Genomic DNA, 12,102 nt, shown 5'->3' with positions numbered 1-12,102 from the left:
AAGCTACACAACCACACTGACAATACACACGTCGGGTGATCGTAGTGAGCGTTGGCGTTTCGTTAACAATATTGTTAATTAAAAGATAAAACTTCAGTAGATTTGGCAGAATAAAAGTATCTACCAACACATCGTTTTTCTATTTATAATTTGTCAGGAGAGAAAAACATCCGTGAACAAAGGATTGGTTTTACGGACGGTTTTATGAAAAAAGGGTATCTTAACCTCGCGGGTCCTTTAGCCTCGCGGGCCCTCCCGCACCGCGGGGTCTGCGGGGGCGGCTGTTACGCCACTGTTTCCTTGTTTCCTCTTCAATCTTTATTCTTGTCACTGGCATTGCTTCCACTTGGTTCATCAGGTACTGCTCGTGATCATCAAATACATTTTCTGGTACCTCGGTGACCGGAAATCGAGATAAAAAGTCTGCATTAGCGTGTTCTGTTGTATTGCGGTATTCAATCGTGTAATCAAATCCTGATAAAAAGTGAGCATAGTTAAACATTCTTGAAGCTGTCATTGAAGGTAAGGTTTTTGCAGGATCAAAAATGGAAACGAGGGGTTTGTGATCTGTTATTAGAACAAATTTTCTTCCATAACAGTAGGCGAAAAATTTCTTCAACCCCCAGTAAATTCCTACCGCTTCTTTGTCGATTTGGCTGTACTTCCTTTCTGATTTTGTGAGAGTTCTTGAGGCAAATGCTATTGGTTTCTCTGATCCATCTTTGTATCTGTGAGATAAACAAGCACCTAAGCCAGTTGGACTTGCATCCGTAGCAAGTACTAATGCTTCACTCGGATCATAATGAGCTAATATTCGTTCACTGGTGATTTCAGCTTTGATCTTCACAAAGGCATCCTCGCACTCCTTATTCCATGTAAACTTCTTTCCATGTCTTAGTAGATTATTTAATGGTTCCAGATAGGTTGATATGTTAGGCACAAATCGAGTGTAGTAATTTGTGAGTCCTAGGAAACTTCTTAGTTGAGTGACATCTTCTGGTCTCTTTGCTTTACGTATAGCTTCAACATTGTCAGGTGATTTATGAAGACCATTCTCGTCTATAACATGGCCTAGATACTTCACACTTTTCTTGAAGAATTTGCATTTGTCTTGATTCAATCGTAAGTTATATCGTCTAATTCTTTGAAAAACCTCTTTTAGTCGACTCATAAATTCTTGGAATGTGCTCCCTTGAATGAGTATGTCGTTGAAGAAACATACAGTTCCTTCTAGTCCATGGAGAACCTTGTCCATAAATCGTTGCCATATACTTGGAGCTACTTTTATGCCGAACATTAGGCGATTGACTTTGAACAAACCTAAATGAGTACTTATGGTTTGTATTTCTCTTGATTCTTCATCCATTGGAAGGTGCAAATAGGCATTACTAATGTCCAAGGTGCAGAAAAATTTCCCTTTGTTCATGTGTGTAAAGATGTCTTCAATGCGAGGTATAGGGTACTTCTCATCTAATATTAGTTTGTTGGCTGTTACCTTGTAGTCAGCGCAGAGCCTTACACTTCCATTAGGCTTTTTTACTGGAACAATTGGTGTTCCCCATTGCGAGTTTTCAACTTTGGAGATTATACCACTGCTCTCTAGCTCATCTTCAACAGCTTTCCTTAGAGCATAAGGTACTTGTCGTGGTTTAACAAAAATTGGTTTAGCTCCTTCCTTTAGCTGTATATGTCCTTGTTCTGAATTTATTTTACCAATTTCTGCCTTGAAAATGTCCTGAAAAGTTGTTAGGAGTTTATCAAGTTCCTCTGATGTGTTGGTATCCGCAAGATTTATATCAGCCCAATCCATCTTGACTTCTCGGAGCCATTCACGTCCAAATATTGGGTCTACATTTTGTTTTAAAACATAAAGTTTCCCATGAAAACTGAAATTTCTGTACTTGCATTCAACAAAACAGACTCCTACAGGCCTTATAATTTCTCCAGTGTATGTTTTCATTTCCACTGCCGTCTTGAATAGACGTTTATTAAGTTCAAGTTTAAGAAAATCACTGTATGATAATGAGCTCAAAGCCGCCCCGGTATTAAGTTCCATATTCAATGACTTGCCTTCAATAGAAACGTTAATCATGAACTTGTCATTCACATTTGGTGTCCCCACCATGTAAACCTCATGAATGTTTTCATTATCATCTTCAACATCAATTTTATTCGATTTTTACTTGTAAGCGTTCTCGCTTGCATTGCTAACCCTGTTGCGTGTAAGACAAACATTCGCAATGTGTCCGATCTTATTACACTTCCTACAAAATTCATTTTTAAACTTGCAAGTATCAGCTTTATGTTGAGCACTGCCGCATCTGTAACATTTACCTCTTAAATCTTGAAAGGTAATATGTGGTTTGATTTCATTTCTACTCTTTCTTGTTAACCCAGGTTGTTTACTCACATAGTTAACATCTTTAGTTTGATCTGTAACGTAATGAGAGTACTTAGGTATTATTGCATAACTTTCCAGTTTGGATTGTTCAATAGAAATAGCCATTTCTACCACTTCCTTAAATGATTGTTTATTTCCTTTTTCCTGAAGAAGCCTAACTCTCACTTCATTATCTCTTAATCCTCGAATGAATTGCATCTTCAAGAACATATCACAGACTGAATGTTCACAGTTGTAACACTTAAAGTCACAGTCAATTGCCAAACGTTTTAATTCTCGAGCGTACGTAGAAATTCCCTCTTCAGTATCTTGAACTTTACTGATGAACCTATTTTGATTAGCAAGTACACTTGGAGTAGGTTCCAAACAGTTTTGCAGTATATCTGCAAGTTCTTCATACGATTTGTCACCCGGTGTCTCAGGAGCAATTGTGTCACATAATGCCTGATGCATTTCGGGTGTAAGAGTACTAACAAACAGTTGTGTTTTGGTTTTAGGCTCAGTGATTTGTTTTAGATTCAAGAAATTTTTAAACCGCATTAGGAAATTCCGAAAGGTTTCATTTTCTGTGTAGGGTGTGAAACTCACATTCGGTATGTTCAATTTATAAGGATCATTTAATTCGTTAGAAACATTCCTTTCAACTTCTGTTTGCTTAATAGTGACAAAGAATGGTTGTAATAAAGCTCTTGCCTCGAGGTATGTTTCCTCTACATCTGCACGATAATCTTCTTTTTCAATTTCATCTTCATTGTCTGTAGTTGTTATAATCTGTTCATATAACACGGTGAATCTTTTCCACGTTTCATCCAGTAGAGTTTGTCTGCCCAGAGCATCGTATATAGATGAACCTTTAGTTTTCAGCACATGTAAAGTCCTTGTGATTTTATGATTCCTCTTTGCTGTTTTAATTTTCTAATTTCATTTTCACTTTTATCACTCGTCGCCATTGATATGTCTTCATAAAATATGCAAAATACACGTAAATTAATTAGTAAACTTTATTCCAGAACTAATTCAACACAAAAGATAAAATTTAAACAATAACAATAATATCAACAATAATCATCTGATTATTTAAGCATATGACACCTAGAATGTTCACAGAGTTTTTTGTTTGCATAAGAATTTATACATCTAGGCCTACAATCAATGTTCCATATTGCTTGAGTTATGAACTCAAAATCAATATCAAACTCATCTTTAATATTTTCATCATCAATATCACTTCAGGGTGTCTAACAGTCGGGAATTCCGGGAAATTCGGGAAAAAGTCGGGGATTTTGAAAGGTCGGGAAAAGTCGTGAAAAAATCATGAATTTCGGCCGAATGTCGGGAATAATCTAACCTTTCAAAATTAGGGATGAACGGGTCCCAAAACTTAAAAAAATGTTCTGGATCTTACTGTCCGCGAGAATAAAGAAGTCCCCTGAGCTCCGGCCTATTCGTAGTTTGAAGGCGTTACGCTTGAACGTTTTGCGGGACAATTAGAGCCGTCTTCACTCTTCACGCGGTTTACCGCGTTCATATCAGGTAACACACCATCGACGTCTACACTTTGTCAACATTTCTGGAACGTTAAATTAACGTTTTGTTTCTATTGTCCATCTAAGTTTCGTCCAGATAGAAAATTTTCCTATTTTGTTCCCTTAGCTTTCTCATCTCTCGCAAATACTTAAACCTCCAATTAATAATGCCAGGCCTTTCAATCAAACATTTTCTTTTGAAATGGCATTTCTTCCACTTTCACCCCCATATCTTTTAAAAGACGCCGAAGTGCCCATTTGATCCATTTAAAATTAATCCTTTCTCTCAAAACAGGTAATAGTTATTTTTCGCTACACTACTGTGAAATGACCTGTTTTCGTTCCATGTTTAATCACCTGCGAAAATCCATCATTACATTATTTACTAAGGCAAAAATAGTGTTTATCTCTTTTAGATTTTGCCGACGTAAACAAACAAATATTCCGTATTGCTTTAACAACTGTTTCAATTTTACGAAAAGTAACGTTCAAAACACGAGTGAAAGTGGGTTTATACATACTGTATTCTCGACCATTTAAAGTGCTCGATAAATCTCGCACTTCAAACATGGACTCAAATATGTAATGACACACTTTCTACTCTTGTTTGAATTATACTATTACATGTAGGTACATTTTTTTTGTTCGTGTAAAAATCGCATACTGTATTACATCTACGATTACACGTCCATCAAAACTATCCATTTGTCCTTTATGGTGGTCAGCCTTCTTGCGTTTTTTTCCGGGGTGTACAGGGTTTTTAATCCGGAGTTTGTTTGCCGGTTTTTCTAATTCGTTTATTAGTTTTTTCAGCACGTTCTGTTGGCCTGATGCCTTTTTCTATTGGCACTAATAACTTTTTGTCTTTACATTCATTGTCACAACACTCGATCACCCGTCTGATTAAATTCCTCCTCTCCACTATATGTATTGTAGCACCACGTTTTCTTAAATCCATAGCTGCAAGGACCGTCCAAAACAAAACAGAACTCAATACGCAAACATAAGAGACTGCACTGAATCAAATGACGTGACCACATGATGATAACCACTTACCAAAACAAAGATATGAGTTGTTTACAACAGTTGTTTACAGACAGACATGGAGGCGAGGCGCCCAGATGCTTAGCGCCTGCAAATAGTGCGCGATACCCTCCAAACATAGCTGCGTATTGCTCTGGCTCAAGGGACTTCTTTACTCTCGAGGACAGTATATTCCTGATCATTGGGACGGGATTACATTTGAGGGGTGTGGGATGAATCGAAAATGCATTGGAATTCCAATTTGATTTAGTGATGATCAAAATAACGATTTGAATCATGGGCATTCAGTGTCCATATACGTTATTGAATCAGTATCCATATACGTTATTGAATCCGTATCCATACGCTATTGAATCAGTATCCATATATGTTTTTGAATCAGTATCCATACGTTATTGAATCCGTATCCATACGATATTGAATCAGTATCTATATACGTTATTGAATCAGTATCCATACGTTATGTAATCAGTATCTATAGGTCTTTACGGTATTGGATCAGTATCCATAAATACGTTTTTGAATCAGTATCCATATACGTTTTTGAATCAGAATCCATACATTTTTGAATCAGTATCTATATACGTTATTGAATCAGTATCCAAATACGTTTTTGAATCAGAATCCATACGTTATTGAATCAGTATCCATACCGTATTGAATCAGTATCCATAAATACGTTTTTGAATCAGTATCCATACGTTATTGAATCAGTATCTATATACGGTATTGAATCAGTATCCATATACGTTTTTGAATCAGTATCCATATACATTTTTGAGTCAGTATCTTTATACGTTATTGAATCAGTATCCAAATATGTTTTTGAATGAGTATCCATACGTTATTGAATCAGTATCCATGCGTTATTGAATCAGTATCCATATGTTATTGAATCAGTATCCATATACGGTATTAAATCAGTATCCATATACGTTTATGAATCAGTATCCATACATTTTTGAGCCAGTATCTATATACGTTATTGAATCAGTATCCATATACGTTTTTGAATCAGTATCCATACGTTATTGAATCAGTATCTATACGTTATTGAATCAGTATCCAAATATGTTATTGAATCAGTATCTAAATACGTTTTTGAATCAGTATCCATATACGTTATTGAATCATTATCCAAATACCTTTTTGAATCAGTGTCCATACGTTATTGAATCAATATCCATATACGTAGTTGACTGTTACATTGATACTGTTACTTTGACTATCAGTATCCATATAACTTATTGACATTATTCAAATGATTGACTTTAATTATATAAGTTATTCACTGAGACATTGCTTAGCCATACAAGTTATTACCATCCATGTACACGGCATACACTGAGACATTGCTTAGCCATACAGGCTATTGCCATCCAAGTACATAGCATCCACTGAGACATTGCTTACCATACAGGTTATTGCCATCCAAGTACATGGCATACACTGAGACATTGCTTAGCCATACAGGTTATTGTCATCCAAGTACATGGTATACACTGAGACATTGCTCAGCCATACAGGTTATTGCCATCCAAGTACATAGCATACACTGAGGCATTGCTTACCATACAGGTTATTGCCATCCAAGTACATGGTATACACTGAGACATTGCTTCGCCATACAGGTTATTGCCATCCAAGTACATGTCATACACTGAGACATTGCTTACCATACAGGTTATTGCCATCCAAGTACATGGCATACACTGAGACATTGTTTAGCCATACAGGTTATTGCCATCCAAGTACATGGCATACACTGAGACATTGCTTACCATACAGGTTATTGCCATCCAAGTACATGGCATACACTGAGACATTGCTTCGCCATACAGGTTATTGCCATCCAAGTACATGGCATACACTGAGACATTGCTTCACCATACATGTTATTGCCATCCAAGTACATGGCATACACTGAGACATTGCTTCGCCATACAGATTATTGCCATCCAAGTACATGGCATACACTGAGACATTGCTTCACCATACATGTTATTGCCATCCAAGTACATGGCATACACAGAGACATTGCTTCACCATACATGTTATTGCCATCCAAGTACATGGCATACACTGAGACATTGCTTCGCCATACAGGTTATTGCCATCCAAGTACATGGCATACACTGAGACATTGCTTCGCCATACAGATTATTGCCATCCAAGTACATGGCATACACTGAGACATTGCTTCGCCATACATGTTATTGCCATCCAAGTACATGGTATACACTGAGACATTGCTTCGCCATACAGGTTATTGCCATCCAAGTACATGGCATACACTGAGACATTGCTTCGCCATACAGATTATTGCCATCCAAGTACATGGCATACACTGAGACATTGCTTCGCCATACAGATTATTGCCATCCAAGTACATGGCATACACTGAGACATTGCTTCGCCATACATGTTATTGCCATCCAAGTACATGGCATACACTGAGACATTGCTTCGCCATACAGGTTATTGCCATCCAAGTACATGGCATACACTGAGACACTGCTTCGCCATACAAGAAGTTATGGATACCTTGTAGTTCTGATTCTATCCTCTTATTTTATCAATGTAAACCAATTAAAAGATTCAGTATTTAATCTTACAAAGGTTTTTATTTGTCTACCCCCAAACATATCTTTTTTTATAAAATCAATAAAATAAAATAGGTAAAATGTTTAACAATATGATGCTGCAAGTAAAAATTATGAAATAGGCATGAAGCTCACTGATATTTCCAGAAACACTGGTTCTTCTAATTTATGATTGAAAACAGATATTTCACTCCACTGACAAGTATGAATAGAAAAATTCCATGTTGCTTTGAATCAAGTTACATCAACATTTTTTTAAATCGAATCGTTGCTTTGAATTGAAATTTTTTGCTGCTTCACACACCCTTACATTTAATACGGGATTTTCTCGGCATGTGATTCGTTTCGATTGTCAGTGATTTCGCTGCGTCGCGAGTGACAACATATGTTGACGAAGGTACCGTGACCGCGAGATGAAAAAAGGTGTAGTAACATGGAGAATGGACCGAGTTTTTGGTCGGGATTTATATAAAAATGGTAATGAAAAGTCGGGAATTCCATTTGAGAAATCTGGTAGACACCCTGCACTTAAATTAATTAAATAATCACATTAAAGTCTGGGAGTTCGGAGATCATTATCCATTTTGAACAACTCACTACGCACGAACAGCAAACAAACAACAAAACCAAAACATAGGTTAAACAATTAATTTGACATTTTTGCAAACTCACAACAGCTGTTTCAGTTCAGTCAGAGAGAAACAACATAAAATAACGATAAAAATACATTGCTAAATGGCTTTCTACAATAGTCACCATGAAGCCCTGAATTAGCTGAACAGTTTGTGGGGTCTCATATCTTATAATGTCATAGCTTATAATCGTGAATTTGTTCCATAGCTTATAATCTTAAAAATGGGGCATAGCTTATAATCAGTTATAAGCTATGCCACACTTTCACAAACAATTATTAACTATTCCACAATTTTGAGTTAGGAAACACGAGTTTAACTAGTACCATTGACTATATACACCTTATGTGTATTATATGTATGTATTAAATGCTTGTACCATCTGGCAACATTGCCTTTGATCTGACAACATGACGGCAGCTAGAGTTCTGTTGTTCGTTTTGTTAGTTGTCACTGTTGTCTTAGTGTCAACTGAACACAGCTTGTCATTCCGTGCAAAATCATTAACAACTCCCGCAGTCATGGAAACGTCATGCGCGATTGCGGCAAAATCATGAACATCTCCCAAAGTCATGTAGACATTATGTTGTCCTCCCTGGTTGCGGCAAAAATGATATCATACCCACGGCCGTGTAAACATCCTCATTCACTCCCGCGGTCACGGAAACGTCATCGTCGTCTTGCGCGATCGCGGGAAAGTCTGTGGCAAAATCATGAACATCTCCCACGGACTTGTAGACGTTATCATCGTCTCCCACGGTCACGGAAACGTCATCATCGTCATGCGCGATCACGGCATAATCATGTACATCTTCTGCTGTTATCAATGACTCTCGCGGTCACGGAAACGCCATCGTCTTCATGCGTGATCGTGGCAAAATCATGAACATCTCCTGCGGACGTTTAGACGTTATCAACAACTCCCACGATTATGGAAGCATCATCGTCATCATGCCCGATTGTGGCACTAGTGAATGTTTTTTTCCACAATCTCAACAAAATTAATAATATCTTCTACAGTCACGGCTAAATCTAGACTCACGCGATGACAACACCTTGGACGTACCGTGGCAAAATATTGTCCATTTTCCATCCTGCTTCTTTGCAGACACTTTTTACGATCGTGGAAATAATAGCTGTACTTGACTTGCACTGAATCTTATTTCCAGCCCAAACTGATTCCCCGGATCAACTGAGAGCCCGTCTTGACCCAAATATATCGGGGCCCGCAGACCCCTGAATTTCAGTTCCTAATTTCTAAGAATGATTTCTATCTCTTGTCGTCTTATACATCAGATCTGTATTTTACAGGCCAATGTTAAGGAGCAGTTAATGACTCTGTGTCTGACACTTCCATTTGACACCAGTCGCCATTGTAGTCGTCTTGTATACCAGCACTGGGAGGATTTGACTGACATGGCTGTGGCAGAGTTCACTAGTGATGAGATGTGTCTCTACCTCAAGTACTGTCCTGCAAAAGACACACATACCCAGGCTGTGTCTAGTGTTTCTGGTGGAGATGTTGGTCAGTTAAACTTCTCATTACTTTTTGATATTTGATGTTTAGGAATAATCTTTTCAATAAAAAGAACCTAATTGTTTATACACATTATGTGTTAAAAGTTAAAACGGTTTTTTACAGGAATTTCTGTAAAAGTTACCGTGAATAATGAATGTGAATTTTGAAAATTTGCCTAGAAAACCTGATTTTACTCATCGCCTAAAATTAAGTGTAATAAGTATTAGGGGCTGACTGAAATTTAATTAATAGACCTACATCCAAAAATTAAAATAGTCAAAAACATTTTTATTTATCTGTACTATTTATTTTGTTATGTGCCATTTTGTCATAACATAGATTTAAGACAAATTCAGAAAGGTTTAAAACTCAGTAACATTTTCTATGGTATTTGCTTGCGTAAACGCTCATGAAACTCCATAAATGCAAGAAAAAACCTGCATTGTGGACGTTTTCTGTGGTCACAGTATAAACAAGAACATCTTTCACGATCATGGCATAATTGTGACACCTTCCAAGGCCACGAATAAATCAAAAACATCTTCGGCGATGACTGATAAATTGTGAACATCTTGCATGGTTACAGTGATTTTTTAATACTTTTCAATGAAATGGCGACCATACAAAGTAGGTATTTTAAGCCAAGTATGAATGGAGATGAGTGTAGGATCTTGTAGTCTTGTTAGTGACTAAGGCTGACTTATTTCTTAGACACAGCTGTTAATTAAGCCCATACAGCTAATGGTAACTAAGGTACCTACAGTTTATAGTGGAATCCGAACCACATTTTTGCCTTGGTATATACGAATTGGTCTAATTTTCAGGATAGTACTGCGGATAGTTGTAGTACTCACTCGTGTGGACGTTAATCCACACCAGGGAGTATCGCATCCACAGTGCATGTCTATAAATATCCACAATTCGTAACCCCCTAGTAGCTGGATTACAGGACTATGCCCCCGTCCCAGTTTCTGAAATTGATTCCGCAAACACTGCTGTACGTAGATGACGGGCTTATAGCGACAAACAACACGGGAATGCTTCAGAACTTCATGGATCATCTGACGAAGGAGTTCAAAATCACATCCAAACCAGCATCTTTCTATTTAGGCCTATAAATAGAACAGAAAAGTGACGGAAATGTTAGAATATCGCAGAAAGCGTATACAAAGAAAATTCTTGAACGCTTTCAGATGAGTGACTGTAAACCAGCTCCAACATCCATCACGAAAGAGAACGAAACGCAACCAGCAGGGAAAGCAGAGATCTCAAGAGACAAGTTTTCCTACAGAGAAGCTGTAGGTGCTCTGATGTACCTGATGACAGCAACTAGGCCAGACATAGCCTATGCTGTGAGTAAAGCATCGCGTACTCTTGAAAACCCGTCTCACGAAGACTTCATAAGGGTGAAGAGGATACTGCGATACCTGAAAGGAACGATCGACTACGGAATAGAATACCAGTTCCAGGAAAACAACCATGTTTTGGAGTGCTTCAGCGATGCTGATCCTGCTGGAGACTCATCGACCGGACATTCTACAACAGGAGTAGTCTGCAGTTTTGGAGGAGGAGTAATTACCTGGCTATGTCAGAAACAATCAAGCGTGGCTATCTCAAGCAGTGAAGCTGAAATTGTTGCAGCGAGTGAAACCTGTCATGAAATCGTTTTGCTGAAACGACTTTTGGAAGAGATAACTACACTGAAGAGTGTGCCAGTTCTCAACATCGACAACGAAGCAACAACACGGTTAGCTGAAAACCCTGAAAACCACAGAAGAACTAAGCATATCAAAATTAGACATTTCTTCATCAGGGAGTTAGTAGCGGAAGGACAAGTCAAGGTTAACCATGTACCAGCTGAGTTCAAACTGGCAGACTGTATGACCAAATCTCTTCACAAGCCATGACTGAAGACTTTGTGGCAAGCTATGGGACTTAACTAGTGACTTTAAACATTCTTTAAATGAGGGAAAAAGTTAAGATATGTGATTATCTGTCATTTCAATAATTTTCCTTTATGTTTTTTTTTTACAGCTGTGCTATTATTATTAATACAGTAGCTTTGTCATATCTATATATATAAAATCCAATGTATGTTTGTTTGTCCTTTATGGGCTCCGAAACCGCTCAACAGATTGTAATGAAACTTTCAGGCATTATTAAGCATTTTTCAAGGATGGTTTGTGTGAAGTTTGGGGCAGATCCGTCAAAAGGGCTCCGCCCCAGTGGCTCTGGAGTTTCCCATGTTAACCTTATGAGTACTCATATTTAAATGGAATTAAAGAATCTTAACAGCTGGTTCAACTAAACAATTTGATTCTGTGATGTTAAATAGCATTAAAAAGTGTAGGTTTACCAACAGGGTGCAGCACTATTA

At 37.7% G+C, this 12,102-nt stretch overlaps 1 protein-coding gene across 3 annotated transcripts in view; it reads left to right on the top strand.

Moving 5' to 3' along the window:
• LOC128983566 (prosaposin) overlaps window positions 1-12,102 on the top strand; it is a 207,501-nt gene that overhangs the window by 136,669 nt on the left and 58,730 nt on the right. For all 3 annotated transcript variants that reach the window (XM_054402884.1, XM_054402883.1, XM_054402885.1), the window contains exon 13: window positions 9,518-9,731. In XM_054402884.1, the coding sequence (XP_054258859.1) occupies window positions 9,518-9,731 (214 nt within the window). The remainder of the gene's footprint in view (window positions 1-9,517; window positions 9,732-12,102) is intronic.

This window comes from Macrosteles quadrilineatus, unplaced genomic scaffold (genome assembly GCF_028750875.1).
Source record: "Macrosteles quadrilineatus isolate MER2022 unplaced genomic scaffold, UCM_ALF_1.0 Scaffold_1__1_contigs__length_201487025, whole genome shotgun sequence".
In the NCBI taxonomy this organism is placed as follows: domain Eukaryota; kingdom Metazoa; phylum Arthropoda; class Insecta; order Hemiptera; family Cicadellidae; genus Macrosteles; species Macrosteles quadrilineatus.
The sequence above is the reverse complement of the archived record's forward strand: the minus strand, read 5'-3'. Positions and strand labels throughout refer to the sequence as shown.